The 21,517-nt window shown below is 37.5% G+C and overlaps 1 protein-coding gene across 1 annotated transcript; it reads left to right on the forward strand.

Moving 5' to 3' along the window:
• The first annotated feature begins 1,842 nt into the window (after positions 1-1,842).
• Positions 1,843-2,760, forward strand: LOC100596854 (olfactory receptor 9G1). Its single transcript, XM_003282380.1, has one exon. It carries the CDS (start codon positions 1,843-1,845, stop codon positions 2,758-2,760), a length of 918 nt encoding a protein of 305 aa, XP_003282428.1.
• Positions 2,761-21,517: the final 18,757 nt, after the last annotated feature.

Raw genomic sequence — 21,517 nt, forward strand, 5'->3', positions numbered from 1 at the left:
ACGTGGAAAGACTCAAGTGGGATAAGAATAGAAGCAGAAAGAACAATTAGAGGCTAATCATGGCCTCATATAGAGTTAAAACATTGAAGCTGGGGAAAACTAGTCAGGTTCTAGGTATATTTCAAAGAATCAAGGAGATGTTGCTAATTAAAAAGCAACAGTGTGAAAACAAGAGAGTGGTCAAGAATAACATAAAATGACTGTTCCTAACATGGAATAATGCCATTTACTGCAGTGGAGAAGACTGAATGAGGATAAGGTTAACAGGATAATTAGTAAAAATTTCTTCTTAGTGATAACACGTAAGCAAATAATATAGCTCTTAGAATACAATGATAAAACAGTATTCCCTGTGAACTCAATTTTCTGGAGATGCCCAGGAGACATTACAAAAAAATATGTATATATTAACTAGACATTTGAATCCATGAGTCTCACTTCAGGGAGGAGGCATAGTCAGGGGAGGTAACATTGGAGTCATGTGCATGTAGAAGCATTTAAAGTCATCAGATTGGATGAGATTACCAGAAACTGGTGGCAGACGGAGAAGACAAGAGGTTCAAGCACTGATTCTGGGGGCTCTCCAAAATTCAAAAGTTGGTTCTATAGCACTGAGACACGTGCAGCAAGAAAAGTGGAAGCAAACCAGACAGGTACGACAACCTGAAAACCAAGTAAAGATTTTCCAGCAGAGAAGGAGCGAGAAACTATGACAAATGCTGCAGATAGACCTAATCGGATGAGAACTCCATCCTTGGGTTTAGCCATGTGAGATCACTGAAACCTGAGTGAAGTAGAGGTAGCAAAAGCTCAAGTGGAACAATCTTGTATTGTTCTATGTTTACTCAGAAATAACACTGTTTGTTGATATTGATGTTTATTAATGCTAATATTGAGAGTTGAGTGTGAACTGAGTGTTTTTCCTAGGTCCCAAGAGGATGAGCATATAAATAAATATCATGTACACTTGAATTTTAATTTATTTACCTACAAAATGACTTAGGTTAATAAGAAGTTAGTGTGTCAAGAATTGTCTTTACAGTGTAAGACAGATGTATATTTGCTAGATATATTTCTCTCAACCCATTTCTCTGGTATCATTTGTAATTCTATGTGAAGAGAATCCTGAAGGAGTGGGTGGAGTGATACTATGCTATACATAAATTACATTTAAAATTGGTGTTTAAGTTATTATTATTGTATTTGTTATAAAATATATGTGAAATATAGTAAATACTGTGTACTTTGTATTTTCATCATTGTATATCATTCTTCTGTACACATTTTCCCCATAACTTTGTATCTATTCCCTTTTTCCATTACACTTCTCATAGTATAAATGAATATTTATATATTCACTCTCATAATATTATGAGATATGAATTTATAATGCTTTCATAATGTTTCAATGCATAGACGCACTCGAGGAAAAATACTTTATTCTTTTTAAACTATATTTAAAAGAGGGATGCCCAGTATTTTAAAGACAAACAAGTGATATTTAAAAATAGAAATTTACACAGTTAGCAAAAGAGAAAATTGACAAGATGAAGAGAATCAACATATCAGAAAAATAGAAATTATGAATACACATTTTCTTTCCTTGAACAGTCATTCCTAAAGGAAAAACATAATTAAACAAGTTAAGAAATTTAGAATTGAATACATGATTGCAAAGTCTGTTGCAAAATGAAAACTTTCTAAAACAAACAATTAGATTGTTGGTTCTAGACTTCAAAGATTACTGCAAATGTGATCTTATGTAGCATAATTCTACATATTCATGACAGTGATTCAGACTGAGCTCATTTCCTTTCCCCATAGATGAAATTCCTTACAGCCATGCAGAGGAGCAATCACACAGTGACTGAGTTCATCCTGCTGGGCTTCACCACAGATCCAGGGATGCAGCTGGCCCTCTTCATGGTGTTCCTGGGTGTGTACTCTCTCACTGTGGTAGGAAATATCACCCTCATCGTGTTGATCTGTAATGACTCCCGCCTCCACACACCCATGTATTTTTTCATTGGAAATCTGTCTTTTCTGGATCTCTGGTATTCTTCTGTCTACACCCCAAAGATCCTAGTGACCTGCATCTCTGAAAACAAAAGCATCTCCTTTGCTGGCTGCCTGTGTCAGTTTTTCTTCTCTGCCGGGCTGGCCTATAGTGAGTGCTACCTGCTGGCTGCCATGGCTTATGACCGCTACGTGGCCATCTCCAAGCCCCTGCTTTATGTTCAGGCCATGTCCATAAAGCTGTGTACATTGCTGGTAGCAGTCTCATATTGTGGTGGCTTTATTAACTCTTCAATCATCACCAAGAAAACGTTTTCCTTTAACTTCTGCCGTGAAAACATCATTGATGACTTTTTCTGTGATTTACTTCCCTTGGTGAAGCTGGCCTGTGGCGAGAAGGGCAGCTATAAGGTTCTGATGTACTTCCTGCTGGCCTCCAATGTCATCTGCCCCGCGGTGCTCATCCTGGCCTCCTACCTCTTTGTCATCGCCACTGTCTTGAGGATCTCCTCCTCCCAGGGCCGCCTGAAAGCCTTCTCCACATGCTCCTCCCACCTGACCTCTGTCACTTTATACTATGGCTCCATACTCTACATCTACGCTCTCCCTAGATCTAGCTATTCTTTTGATATGGACAAAATAGTTTCTACATTTTACACTGTGGTATTCCCCATGTTGAATCCCATGATCTACAGCCTAAGGAATAAGGATGTGAAAGAAGCTCTGAAAAAACTCCTCCTGTAAATCAAGATTATCTCCACCAAAGGAGAAACAAAGACTATTTTAGATGCAGTTTTTTGTATTTCAAACTGAGTTACCGTTGTGCTTTATCATGATCAATCCTCTTCTTGATACATGACAGTTACAGACACGTACAATAAGAAAATTAGGAAAATTTAGAAGAAAAACTTCTGAATATATAAGAATTGAAGTGTATTTCCTGTCTCTCTTATTAAAAGCAAACATAAAACTTAAGCCCAAAACCTCTCCTATACCTTCATAAAGTGATGAACAGCCTACCTCATTAGCCTAAGATTTGGCTAATGGATATGTGTAGAATAGTATCTATATTGTTCCTAGAACTAGAAAGAACTGTGATCAGTCCAGTCTTAGTATTTTCCTGTGTTTAATAACTAGATGACATTCATCACTTTCCATTGCCTTAACAGAATATCTTAAGGATTATTATACATTACTTTCCTCCCAAGAAGTATTAGCGCAAAGATCTAGAGGCACTCAAGAAATAACTCAATACAAACGAGATCCAGAAAGGTATGATCTTGCTAAGTTGTATGCCTCTTATACAAGTTTCTTGATTAAGAAAAATTCATTAAGATCTCATACACATGATTTTTGTAATTCACTGTATAACTCTCGGAGCTCCTCTTTATTTATTTTACAAGGGTGAACTTGCAAGGACTTTTATATTAAAATTGTGACCTTCTGAGCATCAAAGGGCAATTATCATCATTTAAAAAATAATAATAACTTTGGTGAAGTGAAAAATTTAAACAATAAAAGTCTATGAGTACACATTGCTCAATAGATATTTTATTGTATTTATTTTTAATGGATATTTTATAAAGAGAATATGTACATACAGGGGTGATTCCACAAAAGGAATTTCACTTAGCATAATGTCTTCTAGGTTCATTCATGTTGTTGCAGGTGACAGAATTACATTTCTTGTAAGGCTGAATAGTATTCCATTGTGTATTATATACCACTTTTTTCTTTTATTCATTTATCTGTTGATGGGCATTTAGGTTGTTTCTAAGTCTTAGCTATTGTGAATAATACTGTAATGAACAAGAGAGCACAGGTATCTCCTCAATATACTGATTTCAATTCCTTTAAGCATCTACCCAGAGGTGGAATTGCTGGATGATGTGGTAATTCTATTTTTCTATTTTTAGTTTTCGTAGAAACCTCTATACTGTTTTTCAAAATGGCTGTGCTAATTTACACTCCCATCAATAGTGTATAAGAGTTATCTTTTCTCCACATCTTGGCCAATGCTTGTTAACTTTCATCTTTTTGATAATGATCATTCTAATATAATGTATATGAGGTGATATCTCATTGTAATAAGTGAAATAAGCCTGGCACAGAAGAAAACATCTTGTGTCATCCCACTTATGTGTGAGATCTAAAAGTTAGAACTCCTACAGGTAGAAAGTACAATAGTAGTTGCCAGTGACTGGGGCAGGGTGGGTGGAGAAAGGAGAAATGTTGATCAGAGGGTACAAAGTTTCATGTAGACAGGAGGAATAAGTTCTGGTGAACTACTACAGGACAAGGTGACTACTGTTAACGGTAATGTGTTGTGTATTTCAAAACTACTTAAAAAATGGATCTTAAATGTTCTCATCACAAAGCAATGATAAGTGTATGAGGTAATGGACATAATAATTAGTTGGAGATGTTCAATCCATACTGTATACATGTACTGAAGCATTGCATTTTACCCCATACATGTATAAAATTATGAGTTATCAATACAAACAAAATTTTAAAAAGATGAATATGACAAGTGGCATTTAATTTTGATTCGTTTTTCAATGTAAGACAGTACTAATGTAATTTATGTTTATAAACATAAATACTCTCTGGTTTGAATTGGCATAAGCAGTAAAGGAAGAAAATGCAAGAAACTGAATTAGGCAGGTAGACCCAGAAAATGTACAAGATTCACACAGAGTAGAAAGAATAAATCCACACTGGTAATCACGGACATTAACACGGTAAGTGGGTGCAAGAATTAAAATCAATACAAGTTGCAACACACAGTAACACAGCCAAAACAGAGTCCAATGGTGTAATTCCAAGATGCTCGTGTCAGGCAATGTTCTAAAAAGGAACGCTATTTATGCCAACTCAGTCTTCTGGTTTTCTAAAACACATGTTCTATTTCCCACTAATGATATTAAAATTCCTATAAAACACATTCTTCATTTTTCAAAGTAATGTTAACAGACTAAATTAGTATATTGCAGTGGCAGTAAATCAATTACTTTATGTTTCTTGACTGAAACTAGAAAGTACATCATTCCAGAGGGAAGCATCAATTGCAGAAAGTAAAACTGATGTGACACACCTAATCTTAAAACACCGTGGTATCATAAACCCTGACATGTAACTATAGAAGAGAGTCTCAAACTACTTGAGGGCTTCTTTTCTAATATTTTTATGGGAGTCTACCAGAATTCATTCTTCAAAGAAGAATAAGAATATGCTCATATATCCATATATTGTAAACATAGCTGGCTAAGTATATGTTCATATTATTTTATACTTGGAAGTTAGCTCTCGAATTATGTCTAAGTAATATTACAGAGACTTTAGTAAAAAGATAAAGTACAGCTAATAATAATCTTATGAAAACATAAAAATAAATAATATAAAATATAAGCATGCAGCATGTCTTATAACATAATTTAGAAACATGTTTAAGTGTAAATTTAGCGGTAAGTTTTTCATTCACTTTTGGAAATGTTTCATCTGCAACTTATTGATTTGAAGTATTCAGAAAAATCTTCCGTATTAATTTGAAAGTAAAATACAAATTCCTAGGGGAATTTGAAATTCTTAAGGTAAAGTGATTTGTAAGATTTTTCTTCTAGATATGAGTTTTAATAAATAAAACATTTCTAAAAGTACAAAAGTATACTGTGGTCTCATCCTTACAAAAAATCTCCTAAATTTAATGTTCTTTGAGATGAACTATAAACAGATCTACATTTGAATCCTGATGGCAACAATTTCTATTATAGGGACCTTGGAAAACTCATTTAAATTGCTTTATTTCTTATCTGTTAAATGGGATAATAATTTCCTCATATGATGGTAGAAAAATCTAGAGAGAGATTGTATATAATGTGCTTAGTACGTTGTAACTAATGATGTTACACTGTCGTAAAGCAATGGATTGCTTTTTTTTTTTTTTTGAGACAAGAGTCTCGCTCTGTTGTCCAGTCTGGAGTGCAGTGGTGCAATCTCAGAGGCTCACTGAGACCTCTGCCTCCCAGGCTCAAGTGACTCTCCTGCATCAGCCTCCCCAGTAGCTGGGATTACAGGCATGTGCCACCACATCAGGCTATTTTCTTCGTCTTTTTGGTAGAGACAAGGTTTAACCTTGGCAGCCAGGTTGGTCTCGAACTCCTGATCTCAAGTGATTTGCCTGCTTCAGCCTTCGAAAATGCCAGGATGGATTGCTTTTTTATGAAAACATTTCAATGTATTAAATTTTTATAGACTATCACCTACTGACACTTTGATGAACTTTCTTCTTCTATCAGCATTCTCCTCTCCCTCCCATCACCAGTAGCCTTTGCTCAATAGTTCACAGGTCTAACTATCCTTATGGAGCCCAGGGTGATGCTCTTTTCCCTTTGACTCTTCCATCCCTTCGTTCACATGTTTTGCTCTGAGGTTCATTACTCAGAAAAGATAATTGACTTTTATTGAGCTCAGCTACCTCTGAGACTCTTAAGAAAAGTATATAATTCTTCTCACTGGAAAAAACAATTCTCATAGCACACCCTGGGACACACACACGCACACACAAAATGGTAAAACACACATTTCCTTTGTGTTTCCCTGGATACTTACTTATGTACACTGGTAGAAAGGATGGTTTGACAAGCCAACTTCTGTATTTCTTAATCAGAACAAAAAGACTATAATAGCTGGCAGGAAATACTAACCAGCTAACATGCTATCCTTCCTAACTAATATTATATTTTTATATTAAAAGCTAAAAGTGCATTCTTCATCCAAAATTATTAAAATACAACTTTTTGTATTTAGAGATATGCTTCTATTGTTAGAGGTTTCCTTAAAATTACCATATGCCTTCACACTTTCTTAAAGAATATCAAACTTTAAAAGCAACACGTTAAGCTTTTCTTGATGTCTTTTGGCCATTAGACTAATAGTATCTTCTATTTTATTCTTCTCGTCCTTGCTCTTGAAATATTAACAAGACTATTTCTTTTGTTAGTGGCTCCTAATCATTGTCCGTTTGTGCATTTGTTTTTTCTTCCCTTGCAATTTTCTGTGTTAATTGCTCTTTTTTTTTACTCTAATAGTGTGAAATTCTACTTCTGTGTGCGAGCTGCCAGCAGTTCTAGAAATTAAAACAGGAAGATGATGAATAGATTTCAAAACAGGGGCAGTGGCTCACACCTGCAATCCTAGCACTTTGGGTGGCTGAGCGTAGGAGTTCAAAACGAGACTGGGCAACAAGATGAAATCTTGTTTCTACAAAAAATAAAAAATAAATTAGCCAGGTGTGGTGGGGTGTACCTGTAGTCCATGCTACTCCAGAAGCTGAGGTGGGAAGATTGCTTGAGCTTGGGAGATTGAGGCTGCAGTGACCCATGAAAGTGCTACCACTGCACTCCAGCCTGGGCAACAGAGTGAGACTCTGTCTCAAGAAAAAAAAAAAAAAACAAAAAAAACAAAAAACAAGCTTTCTTTAGCACTTATCGTATATTACTATGTAAATGGTTATTGGACTGGTTGTGAGGAAGAAGAAAAATTTTCCATCTATATTTGAATTAAGCAACTTAATTAAGCAACTTACCTAAAATTTTAGCAACACCATTATCTCAATAGAAATTAAGTTTGCCTTTCCCAGAAGCTTTTATGTCAGAATATGAATTCCCAGTGTTACAAATTCCTGAAACCCCTCAGGGTTTTACAGTTTGGAGAATAGCTAACAAGGCAATTAAACAAAATTGTGTATTGACAAATTGGGGATCATTACTAAGAAAGGAGGAAAAATTTTGGAGACTATGATTCCCTTGTGAAAAATGTAATTAGTTGTAATTTTTATTCTCATTCTCCCTTGAGTTGTATAGAAGTTTAACTATAATATGTATACACATATATTATATGTGTTATTAATATTCATGTTTATATTTGCATATTAAAGCACATATGACCTTCCTTACTAATATTTCTGTTGTATGTTGGATATATCTCCTTTTTCCCTCCAAATCCATTCTCCATCCTTCTAAACTCCTTTTTTTGCTCCAGGATGTTCACCTGTATTAATTGCATCAGTGGGATCTTTGCTTACTATTTAATAAGTTTACCCAATGGTTATCAATGGCAGGGAGGAGAGTGAAGGCAGAGAGTTTCCCCCAGGCTCCTTATCTGCAGAGATAGCACAGCTGGTGTATTCATGGGCTTAGACCATAGCTCCTAACAGGTGACCCTTTTTCAAAACTCTTTCTTCAGTGCCCATAACCTTTCTCTCTTCTTGTATGATTAAGGATAGAGGTGGTAACAGCGCTCAGAAGTTATTAGTTCTAGGGTGTATTAGTAAGGGTTCTCCAGAGAGACAGAACCAACAGGAGATAGATAGATAGATGATAGATAGATAGATAGATAGATAGATAGATAGATAGATAGATAGATGATAGATAGATAGACAGACAGACATAGAGGTTTACAAGAGGGGGTTTATTATGAAAATTGGCTCACATGATTAAGGAGGCTGAGAAGTCCCACAAAAGGCAGACTGTATACCGGAGACCCTAGAATTCCAGTAGCGTGGTTCAGTCCAAGTTCAAAGGGCTGAGAACCCAAGAGGCTTGTGGTGAAAATCCTGGAGTTAAAAAGCTAGACAGCCTGGAGTTCTGATATCCAAGGACAGGAGGAGGGGTATATCCCAGCTCCAGAATAGAGACAAACCAATTCACATGTCCTCTGTTTTTGTTCTGTCTGGGCCCCCAGTTGATTGGATGGTGTCAACCTGCATTAATTGCAGATCTTCCTCATTTAATCCATTCTGTCTCACATGCCAAGTTTGTCTAGAAACACCCTCACAGACATACCTTAAAATGATGATTTATTATTTCTCTAGGTATGCCTTAATCCAGCCAAGTTGATACCTAAAATTAACCATTAAATAGGCTTATTCCCAGAATTTCCTTGGAATTACCTACATCACATATGTTTCTTGGTAGTAATGCCTTTATTAAACCCTGCTCAAATGAACCAATTTTAATGAGCATCTTTACTTGCAAGATTTGTGACTACCACTGGTCCTAGAAGTAGTCCAAGAAGATATTCACATGGGATTGGGTTGTTTACATATTTGAAGATTAGGTGGAGAAACATGTGATGGACAGAAATGAGACATTAATAATGTATGATATCCTGTGACATCAAATTTACTTAAATGATCACCAGTGGCATCATAGTATGAAGGGCAGATCAAGGGCAAGGCAATGAGAGATAAATTTACTGTGACAAAGGGCATGAATATAGCTGGATTTGCTGAAATTAAAATCTGTTACCATCCAACTGAAAAAACAAACAGGAAGTCAAAATGATTCTTATCTTCTGTAGTCCTTGGAAAAATATAGTTAAAAACAAGTACTATGGGCCAGGCGTGGTGGCACATGCCTATAATCCCAGTGCTTTGGGAGGACAAGGCAGGAGAATCGCTTGAGGCCAGACTAGCCTGGGCAACATAGTGAGACCTTCATCTCTACAAAAAATAAAAAATTAGCCACATGTGGTGGTGTGCACCTGTAGTCTCAGCCACTCAGAATGCTGAGCTGAGAGGATCATGTGAGCCTGGGGATGTGAGGCTGCAGTGAGCTATGATTTCACCACATCACTCCAGCCCGAGTGACAGAGCAACACTCTGTCCCCAGAAAAAAAAAATGCTATGTCCTGATTGCTGGCATTGCAAAGATGTAGCCCAAATAAATGCTTAATGTCGGCAGGTATTTAATGAGAAAGATGTGATGTCCTGAGACATAGGATTGAGGGCATTTAGGCCGAGAAAGACAAGTCTGAGAATTCTGAACCTCAAATTCTCTTGAGCCTCTCTTTAAAAATAGTTTTTCCCCCCAGAACCTAAGAGAACAAGGACTTTCCCTGGATGAATACATTTTATTGACTGCACCTGAAAGAGCAGATCACATGCTGTTACCATTCTCCTCAATGCCCAATCCCATCATCCCACGTTGCTTCTGGACTCCTGATGAAACTTAAAAATCATCATTGCCCAGACAGTGAGATATCAAATCTGATCTGGTAGGCTGGGCATAGTGGCTTACGCCTGTAATCCCAGTGCTTTGAGAGGCTGAGGCGGGCGGATCATGAGGTCAGGAGTTCGAGACCTGCCTGGTCAACATGGTGAAATTCTGTTTCTACTAAAAATACAAAAAATTAGCCAGGCATGGTGGCAGACACCTGTAATCCCACCTACTCAGGAGGCCGAGGCAGGAGAATTGCTTGAACCTGGGTGGCGGAGGTTGCAGTGAGCCAAGATCACACCACTGCACTCCAGCCTGGACAATAGAGTGAGACTCTGTCTCAAAAAAAAAAAAAATCTGATCTGGTAATATTTACAGGACCTTATCAATTTCTATTGGCAAGTGTCTGGGGAACAAGTTCAGGAATGGATTCTTAGACATGGGACCAAAGAGAAAAAAATATTAAGTTTCATATGGCCAAGTTGATTGACATGGGCATATTCACCAAGGATTTGAGATTTAATGTGATCACCTGAGTTCCTGGAATAATGGCAATAATTTTCTAAGCTGTTTAACTGAATGTTAAACTGAAAGCGGTTATAGTTATGTGAAGGAGGCCAGCCCCTCCACACCTGTGGGTGTATCTCGTCAGGTGGGACAAGAGACTGAGAAAAGAAATAAGACACAGAAACAAAGTATAGAGAAACAACAGTGGGCCCAGGAGACTGGCACTCAGCATACCAAGGACTTGCACCGGCACCGGTCTTTGAGTTCCCTTCGGTTTTTATTGATTATTATTTTCACTATCTCAGCAAGAGGAATGAGGTAGGAGAGCAGGGTGATAATAGGGAGACGGTCAGCAAAAAAACATGTGAGCAAAAGAGTCTGTGTCATAATTAAGTTCAAGGGGAGGTGCTATGCCTGGATGTGCACATAGGCCAGATTTATGTTTCTCTACGCCCAAACATCTCAGTGGAGTAAAGAATAACAAAGCAGCATTGCTGCCAACATGTCTCGCCTGCTGCCACAGGGCGGTTTTTCTTCTATCTCAGAATAGAACAAAGGTGCAATTGGGTTTTATACCGAGACATTCAGTTCCCAAGGACAGGCAAGAGACGGTGGCCTTCCTCTATCTCAACTGCAAGAGACTTTGCTCTTTTACTAATCCACCTCAGCACAGACCCCTACGGGTGTGGGGCTGGGGGCGATCAGGACTTTCCCATCCCACGAAGCCATATTTCAGACTATCACATGGGGAGAAACCTTGGACAATACCCGGCTTTCCAGGGCAGAGGTCCCTGCAGCTTTTCGCAGTGCATTGTGCCTCTGGTTTATTGAGACTAGAGAATGGTGATGACTTTTACCAAGCATACTGCCTGTAAACATTTTGTTAACAAGGCACATCCTGCACAGCCCTAGATCTCTTAAACCGTGATTCCATACAACACATATTTTTGTGAGCTCGAGGTTGGGGCAAAGAGGTTGGGACAAAGTGGCTGGGGCAAAGTTACAGATTAACAGCATCTCAGGGCAAAGCAATTGTTCAGGGTGCAGGTCAAAATGAAATTTCTTATATCTTCCCTTTCTCTATAGACACAGTAACAGTCTGATCTCTCTTTCTTTCCTCTACAGTTATGGTGGTAAAAATGTTTGATCAACATGACAGACTACTGAAGATGATGTCTGAAAGTATATAAAGATAGATATATTGTAACTGATGCCATATGGGTAATCACTCTGTCACTGCCTAACTAACCATCACCGCCTGCTACACCCACCCCCCACCACAATCTCTCATCTGGCTCACCCTAGGGTTCCGGGGACCTCATTTTATTAATGCATTAAGGAATACACTGTTGACAAAGTCATTGTCATTGTTGGAAAGCTCTGCAGGGCTCCCATTGTAGGCTAGGGATGATGATGAGTAAAACTGCTGTGGAATTAGGTTTCCAGGGTAGTAGAAACTGGTTTATGGTGCGTAACTGTCAGAGATAAAATGGAAGCAATTTCCCATATATACTGCAGGATGTAGGTGGTAATCAGGTATTTTGTTGTGCAGACATCTCTAGCAACGTCTTATGGATTTGGTGGATGCTAAGTAATGAATTATATGGCTAACAAACCAAGGTGCTTTTTTCTTATAAAAAGGAAATATTTTATTTGTACAGGAATATAAAAGAAGTCAATTTCCTCTAGTAGAGAAACACAAGCTCATAAAATTCTCCCACCTATGCTCAGCTATTTCACAACTACTGAAACCATAGATTGAAAAAGAGGCTAGAACCGTTTGTGAAAAGTCTCTGAAACTTAGCCACGGGTATACAGTCTGTGTTGCTTAATGATGGGAAAATGTTCTGAGAAATGCATTGTTAGATGGTTTAATTATTGTGCAAACATCATAAAGTATAATTACACAAACCTAGATGGTGCAACCTACTACACACTTAGGCTGTATGGTATAGCCCATCGCTCCTATACTAAAACCTGTACAGCAGGTTACTGCATTAAACACCGTAGACAATTGTAACTTAATGATAAATGTTTGTGTATCTAAACATAGAAAATGCACAGTAAAACTACTGTAGCACACTTGGCATGAATGGAGCTTGCAAGACTGGAAGTTGCTCTGGGTGAGTCAGTGAGAGTGATGAGTGAATGTGAAAGCCTATGATGTCACTGTACACTAATGTATACTTTATAAATACTAGACAGGGTACACCCAATTTATACAAACATTTTTATTTCTTCAGTGATTAATTAACCTTAGTTTACTGTACTTTTTTAACTTTATAAACTTTTAAATATTTTTAAACTTTTTGACTCTTTGTAGTAACACTTAAAACACATATTGTACAGCATTAGAAAAATATTGTCTTTCTTTACATCCTCATTCTATAAGTTTTTTATTTTAAAAATTATTTATTTATTTTTGCCTTTTTTTTTTTGTTAAAAACTAGACACAAACACACAAATTAGCCTAGGCTTACACAAAGTCAGGATCATCAATATCACTGACTTCCACCTCCACATCTTGTTTTACCGGATGGTCTTCAGGGTCAATAACACGCATGGAGCTGTCATTTCCTATGGTAACAATGCCTTCTTCTGGAATACCTGCTGAAGGACCTGCCTGCGGCTGTCTTATGGTTTACTTTTTTATTTAAGTAAAAAAAGCATTCTCTAAAATAATGATTAAAAGTATAGCATGACAAATAAATAAGCTGGTACATGGTCACTTATTATCATCATCAAGTATTATATATTGTGCATAATTGTAGGTGCTATACTTTAAAATGACTGTCAGTGTAGTAGGTTTGTTTACAGCAGCATCACCACAAACATGTGAATAATGCATTGCACTATAATGTTACAAGGGTTATGACGTCACTAGGTGACAAATTTTCACGCTCCATTATAATGTTATGGGGACACTGTCATATATGCAGTTGAGTATTGACAGGAATGTCATTCTGAAGGGCATGACTGTACTTACATCTTTCTCCAAGCATTTTCACAGAGTAATCCTACACTCTGAAAAACACATCCCAGACCTTTTGGGTATTGTTGGATATTGGCTTTGGACTGACACTAATGTCTAGAGGTGGGAAAATGCCAGTGAGGTACATTCTCACCAGTGTGGCTAATGAAAGCAATTTGAAAGACTATTTTGGCCTGAGTGCATCTCTAGATGGGTGCAATGGCATCAAGTATGTAGATCATGATTATCTACCGAGGCCCGAAAATTATACTGGGTATAGATACAAAGAATGAAGCAAAATCTTCATTTTAGTTTCCTTTCTCTGACACTTGAAATGAGAATTATCATTGTTGAAAGGTTCACATGCAAATGAAGTTCTTGAAATTGCTCCCTGAAGACACTCTCTGTGATAATAGTAAAGAAAATTCAGCATCACATCCCTGAGAGAAGTGCTTTTTGATGGAATCCCCAAGGCTTCATGCCTGAGTTCTGGAAACAAAGAGAAAAGAAATACTTTGTCAAGCAAAATGACATCTTTTTATCTTTGAATATCTTTTATCTTTGAATCTTTGAATCTCTGAAAACCTACAAGTCATCCCTTTATTGTACCATGGGAAAAGTGTATCACCGTTACAAATGGATTTGAAGAGAAATTCCTCCATCCAGCTCACCCCATGCTCATTCATGCAAGCCCACTCTGGAAGTTCAGAATGGAGGAAAGACTGATAGAAGGCAAGGGACAGAGATCATGACAAAACACCCTAGGTTTGTGAGGGACCACACATGCAGTGCTAGCAGACAGAGCTGCTCAGGGAAAGTTTGTCCTGCGGTAGGGGCCAGAAGTCATTTTGCAGAAAGATAGAAAGAAGGACCAAGGACTGCATATATCTAACATATGGGTGACTCTTCTGTGATTAAGGATATCTCATTAAACAGACAAGAAAGATGAGATCTGGGTAGTTTCTACCACTGTAGGTAGAAATGGAATCAGAGGCTTTGCAGTTGTCATTTAATTGTGGCCCCATTATAAATCACTAGCCCCTCTCACCAACCGAACACCAATCTGACAACTTTACAAGATAATGGGTCAGGTTTTTTTGCAGGATACATAAAGGTCATACATTACAGCCTTTCTCTCTAGGCACATCTTCTGCTACTCACCACCACCATGCCCTTGTTAGTGCTGACTCACAGAACTCTGTGCTGTTACCTGGAAAAACCTCCAGTTTTACCACTTGTAACGTTTGTCTGCAGTTTTCTTTTTTTTGTTATGTACTTTGCTGGCTTTTGTATCAGAGTGATGTTGGCCTCATAAAATGAGGTAGGGAGGATTCCTTCTTTCTCAATCTTTTGGAATAGTTTCAGTAGGATTGGTATTAATTCTTCTTTGAATGTCTGGGAGAATTCAACTGGCTCTGGACATTTTTCTCATTGGCAATTTTTTTTTATTACTGATTCCATCTCACTGCTTGTTATTGGCCTGTTTCTATTTCTTCCTAATTCAAGCTGGGAGAGTCGTATGTTTCCAGGAATTTATCCATTTCCTCTAGATTTTCTAGTTAATGTGCATAGAGATGCTTGTAGTTGTCTTGAATGATCTTTAGTATTTCTGTGGTGTTGGTTGTAATGTCTCCATTTTCATTTCTAATTGAGCTTATTTGAAACTTCTCTCACAGGCCAACATTCAAATTCAGGAAACACATAGAACACCACAAAGATACTCCTCGAGAAGAGCAACCCCAAGACACGTAATTGTCATATTCATCAAGGTTGAAATGAAGGAAAAAGTGTTAAGGGCAGCCAGAGAGAAAGGTCAAGTTACCCACAAAGGGAAGCCCAGCAGACTAACAGTGGATTGGATCTCTTGGCAAAAATCCTACAAGCCAGAAGACAGTGTGGGCCAATATTCAACATTCTTAAAGAAAAGAATATTCAACCTAGAATTTCATATCCAGCCAAATTAAGCTTCATAAGTGAAGGAGAAATAAAATCCTTTACAGACAAGCAAATGCTGAGAGATTTTGTCACCACTAAGCCTGCCTTACAAGAGCTCCTGAAAGAAGCATTAAACATGGAAAAGAACAACCAGTACCAGCCACTGCAAAAACATGCCAAATTGTAAAGACCATCAATGTTACGAAGAAACTGCACCAATAAACAGGCAAAATAACCAGTGAACATCATAATGACAGGATCAAATTCACACATAACAATATTAACCTTAAATGTAAATGGGCTAAACACTGCAATTAAAAGACATAGACTGGCAAATTAGATAAAGAGTCAAGACCCATCAGTGTGCTGTACTCAGGAGACCCATCTAATGTGCAAAGACACACATAGGCTCAAAACAAAGGGATTGAGGAAGACCTACCAAGCAAATGGAAAGCAAAAAAAAAAAAAAAAAAAAAAAGCAGGGGTTGCAATCCTAGCCTCTGATGAAACAGACTTTAAACCAACTAAAATCAAAAGAGACAAAGAAGGCCACTACATAATGGTAAAGGGATCAATTCAACAAGAAGAGCTAACTGTCCTAAATATATATGCACCCAATACAAGAGCACCCAGATTCATAAAGCAAGTCCTTAGAGACCTACAACAAGACTTAGACTCCCACACAATAATAAGGGGAGACTTTAACACCCCACTGTCAATATTAGAGAGATCAATGAGACGGAAGGTTAACAAGGATATCCAGGACCTGAACTCAGCTCTGCAACAATAGACATCTACAGAACTCTCCACCCCAAATCAACAAATGTACACTCTTCTCAGCACCATGTCACACTTATTCTAAAATTGACCACATAATTGGAAGTAAAGCACTCCTCGGCAAATGTAAATGAACAGAAATCACAACAAACAGTCTCTCAGACCACGGTGCAATCAAATTAGAACTCAGGATTAAGAAACTCACTCAAAACCGTACAACTACATGGAAAGTGAACAACCTGCCCCTGAAGGACTACTGGGTAAATAACGAAATGAAGGCAGAAATAAAGATGTTATTTGAAACCAATGAGAACAAAGACACAATGTACCAGAATCTCTGGGACACATTTAAAGCAGTGTGTAGAGGGAAATTGATTGAACTAAATGCCCACAAGAGAAAGCAGGAAAGATCTAAAATTGACACCCTAACATCACAATTAAAAGAACTAGAGAAGCAAGAGCAAACACATTCAAAAGCTACCAGAAGGCAAGAAATAACTAAGATCAGAGCAGAACTGAAAGAGATAGAGACACAAAAAATCCTTCAAAAAAATCAATGAATCCAGGAGCTGGTTTTTTGAAAAGAGAAACAAAATTGATAGACTGCTAGCAAGACTAATAAAGAAGAAAAGGGAGAAAAATCAAATAGACGCAATAAAAACTGATAAAGGGAATATCACCACTGGTCCCACAGAAATACAAACTACCATCAGAGAATACTATAAACACCTCTATGCAAATAAACTAGAAAATCTAGATGAAATGGATAAATTTCTGGACATATACACCATCCCAAGACTAAACCAGGAAGAAGCTGAATCTCTGAATAGACCAATAACAGTCTCTGAAACTTAGGTGATAATTTATAGCCTACCAACCAAAAAAAAATCCAGGACCAGAAGCATTCACAGCCAAATTCTACCAGAGGTACAAAGAAGAACTAGTACCATTCCTTCTGAAACTATTCCAATCAATAGAAAAAGAGGGAATCCTCCCTAACTCCTTTTATGAGGCCAATATCATCCTGATATGAAAGCCTGGAAGAGACACAACAAAAAAAGAGAATTTTAGACCAATATCCCTGATGAACATTGATGCAAAAATCCTCAATAAAATACTGGCAAACCGAATCCAGCAGCACATCAAAAAGCTTCTCCAGCATGATCAAGTCAGCTTCCTGCTTGGGATGCAAGGCTGGTTCAACATATGCAAACCAGTAAATGTAATCCATCACATAAACAGAACCAATGACAAAAACCACATGATTATCTCAATAGATGCAAAAAGGACTTCAACAAAATTCAACAGCCCTTCATGCTAAAAACTCTCAATAAACTAGGTATTGATGGAATGTATCTCAAAATAATAAGAGCTATTTATGACAAAAACTGGAAGCATTCCCTTTGAAAACCAGCACAAGACAGGGATGCCCTCTCTCACCACTCCTATTCAACATAGTGTTAGAAATTCTGGCCAGGGCAATCACGCAAGAGAAAGAAATAAAGCGATTCAGTCAGGAAATGAAGAAGTCAGATTGTCCCTCTTTGCAGATGACATGATTGTATATTTAGAAAATCCCATTATCTCAGCCCCAAATCTCCTTAGGCTGATAAGCAACTTCAGCAAAGTCTCAGGATACAAAATCAATGTGCAAAAATCACAAGTATTCCCACACACCATTAACAAACAAAGAGCCAAATCATGAGTGAACTCCCATTCACAATTGCTTCAAAGAGAATAGAATACCTAGGAATCCAACTTACAAGGGATGCGAAGGACCTCTTCAAAGAGAACTACAAACTACTGCTCAATGAAATAAAAGAGGACACAAACAAATGGAAAAATGTTCCATGCTCATGGATAGGAAGAATCAATATCATGAAAATGGCCATACTGCCCAAAGTAATTTATAGATTCAATGCTATCTCCATCAAGCTACCAATGACTTTCTTCACAGAATTGGAAAAAACTACTTTAAAGTTCATATGGAACCAGAAAAGAGCCTATATTGCCAAGACAATCCTAAGCAAAAAGAACAAAGCTGGAGGCACCATGCTACCTGACTTCAAACTATACTACAAGGCTACAGTAACCAAAACAGCATGGTACAGGTACCAACACAGATATATAGACCAATGGAACAGAACAGAAGCCTCAGAAATAACACCACACATCTACAACCACCTGATCTTTGACAAATCTGACAAAAACAATAAATGGGGAAAAGATTCCCCAGTTAATAAGTGGTTCTGGGAAAACTGGCTAGCCATATGTAGAAAGCTGAAACTGAATCTCCCTTCCTTACACTTTATACAAAAATTAATTCAAGATGGATTAAAGACTTAAATGTTAAACCTAAAACCATAAAAACCCTGGAAGAGAACCTAGGCAATACCATTCAGGACATAGGCATGGGCAAGAACTTCATGGCTAAAACACCAAAAGCAATGGTAACAAAAGCCAAAATAGACAAATGGGATTTAAGCAAACTAAAGAGCTTCTGCCCTGCAAAAGAAACTACCATCAGAGTGAAAAGGCAGCCTACAGAATGGGAGAAAATTTTAGCAATCTATCCATCTGACAAAGGGCTAATATCCAGAATCTACAAAGAACTCCAACAAATTTACAAGAAAAAAACAAACAACCCCATCAAAAAGTGGGCACAGGATATGAACAGACACTTCTCAAAAGAAGACATCTATGCAGCCAACAGACACATGAAAAAATGCTCATCGTCACTGGCCATCAGAGAAATGCAAATCAAAACCACAACGAGATACCATCTCACACCAGTTAGAATGGCGATCATTAAAAAGTCAGGAAACAACAGATGCTGGAGAGGGTGTGGAGAAATAGGAATGCTTTTACACTGTTGGTGGGACTGTAAATTAGATCAACCATTGTGGAAGACAGTGTGGCGATTCCTCAAGGATCTAGAACCAGAAATACCATTTGACCCAGCCATCCCATTACTGGGTATATACCCAAAGGATTATAAATCATGCTACTATAAAGACACATGCACATATATGTTTATTGCAGTACTATTTGCAATAGCAAAGACTTGGAACCAAGTCAAATGTCCATCGATGATTGACTGGATTAAGAAAATGTGGCACATATACACCATGGAATACTATGCAGCCATAAAAAAGGATGAGTTCATGTCCTTAGCAGTTACATGGATGAAGCTGGAAACCATCCTTCTCAGCAAACTATCACAAGGACAGAAAAGCAAACACCACATGTCTCACTCATAGGTGGGAATTGAACAATTAGATCACTTGGACACTGGGTGGGGAACATCACACACTGAGGCCTGTCAGGAAGTGGTGGGCTGGGGGATGGATAGCATTAGGAGAAGGACCTAATGTAAATGATGAGTTGATGGGTGCAGCAAACCAACATGGCACATTTAGACCTATGTATCAAACCTGCATGTTGTGCACATGTACTCTAGAACTGAAAGTATAATTTTAAAAAAAAAGGAAAAAAAAGAGAAACTTCTCTCTTCTTAGTTAATAGCTAATGGTCTAGCAATTTTGTTTATCTTTTCAAAAAACCACTTTTTTAGTTTGAATTTCATTTAGTTCTGCTCTGATCTTTGTTATTTCTTTTCTTCTGCTAGCTTTGGGTTTGGTTTGTTCTTGTTTCTCTACTTCCTTGAGATGTAACATTAGGTTGTCAGTTTGTGATCTTTCAGACAGAGTAACATATGCATTTAGCACTATAAACTTTCCTCTTAGGACTATTGTTGCTGCATCCCAGAGGTTTTGATAATTTGTGTCACTGTTGTCATTAATTTTGAAGAATTTTGAAGAATTTTCAATGTTGATTCCTTTGTTAAACCAAAAATCATTCAGGAGCTGATTGTTTAATTTCCATGTGTTTATTTAGTTTTGAGGATTCCTATTGGAATTGATTTCTAGTTTTGTTCTCTTGTGATCTGAGAAGATACTTGATATGATTCTGATATTTTTACATTTGTTAAGACTTGCTTGTGGCCTATCATATGGTCTACCTTGGAGAATGTTCCATATGCTAATGAGAAGAATGTATATTCAGCTCTTGGGTAGAATGTTCTGTAAGTATCTGTTAGGTTCAATTTTTTTTCTGGAGTTCAGTTTAAAGCCCAGTGTTTCTTTGTTGATTTTCTGCCTAGATAATCTGTCTAGTATTGTCACCAGAGTACTGAAGTTCCCCACTACTATTGTGTTGCTCACTGTCTCTTTTCTTAGGTCTAGTAGTAATTTTTTTATGAGTCTAGGAGCTCCAGAGTTAGGTGCATTCATATTTATAATTGTTACATCTTCTTGTTGGATTGATCCTTTTATTGTTATGTAATGACCTTCTTCATCTTTTTTTTTTTTTTTTTTTTTTTTTTTTTACTGTTGTTGCTTTAAAGTCTGTTTTATCTGATATAGGAATAGCTATTCCTGCTTGTTTGCTTTTGGTGTACATTTGCATGGAATATCTTTTTCATCTCTTTACCTTGAGTCTGTAAGAATCCTTACATGCTAGGTGTCTCTCTTAAAGACAGCAGATGTTTGGTTTGTGATTTTTAAAAATTTATTCTGCCTTTCTCTGATGGCCAGTGATGATGAGCATTTTTTCGTGTGTTTTTTGGCTGCATAAATGTCTTCTTTTGAGAAGTGTCTGTTCATGTCCTTCGCCCACTTTTTGATGGGGTTGTTTGTTTTTTTCTTGTAAATTTGTTTGAGTTCATTATAGATTCTGGATATTAGCCTCAAAACCACAATGAGATACCATCTCACACAGGTTAGAATGGTGATCATTCAAAAGTCAGGAAACAACAGGTGCTGGAGAGGATGTGGAGAAACAGGAACACTTTTACACTGTTGGTGGGACTGTAAACTAGTTCGACCATTGTGGAAGTTGGTGTGGCGATTCCTCAGGGATCTAGAACTAGAAATACCATTTGACCCAGCCATCCCATTACTGGGTATGTACCCAAAGGATTATAAATCATGCTGCTATAAAGACACATGCACACATATGTTTATTGCAACACTATTCACAATAGCAAAGACTTGGAACCAACCCAAATGTCCAACAACGATAGACTGGATTAAGAAAATATGGCACATATACACCATGGAATACTATGCAGCCATAAAAAATGATGAGTTCATGTCCTTTGTACGGACATGGATGAAGCTGGAAACCGTCATTCTCAGCAAACTATCACAAGGACAAAAAACCAAACACCACATGTTCTCACTCATAGGTGGGAATTGACCAATGAGAATACATGGACACAGGAAGGGGAACATCACACACTGGGGACTGT

The sequence above is a fragment of the Nomascus leucogenys genome, chromosome 4 (assembly GCF_006542625.1).
Source record: "Nomascus leucogenys isolate Asia chromosome 4, Asia_NLE_v1, whole genome shotgun sequence".
Lineage (NCBI taxonomy): Eukaryota > Metazoa > Chordata > Mammalia > Primates > Hylobatidae > Nomascus > Nomascus leucogenys.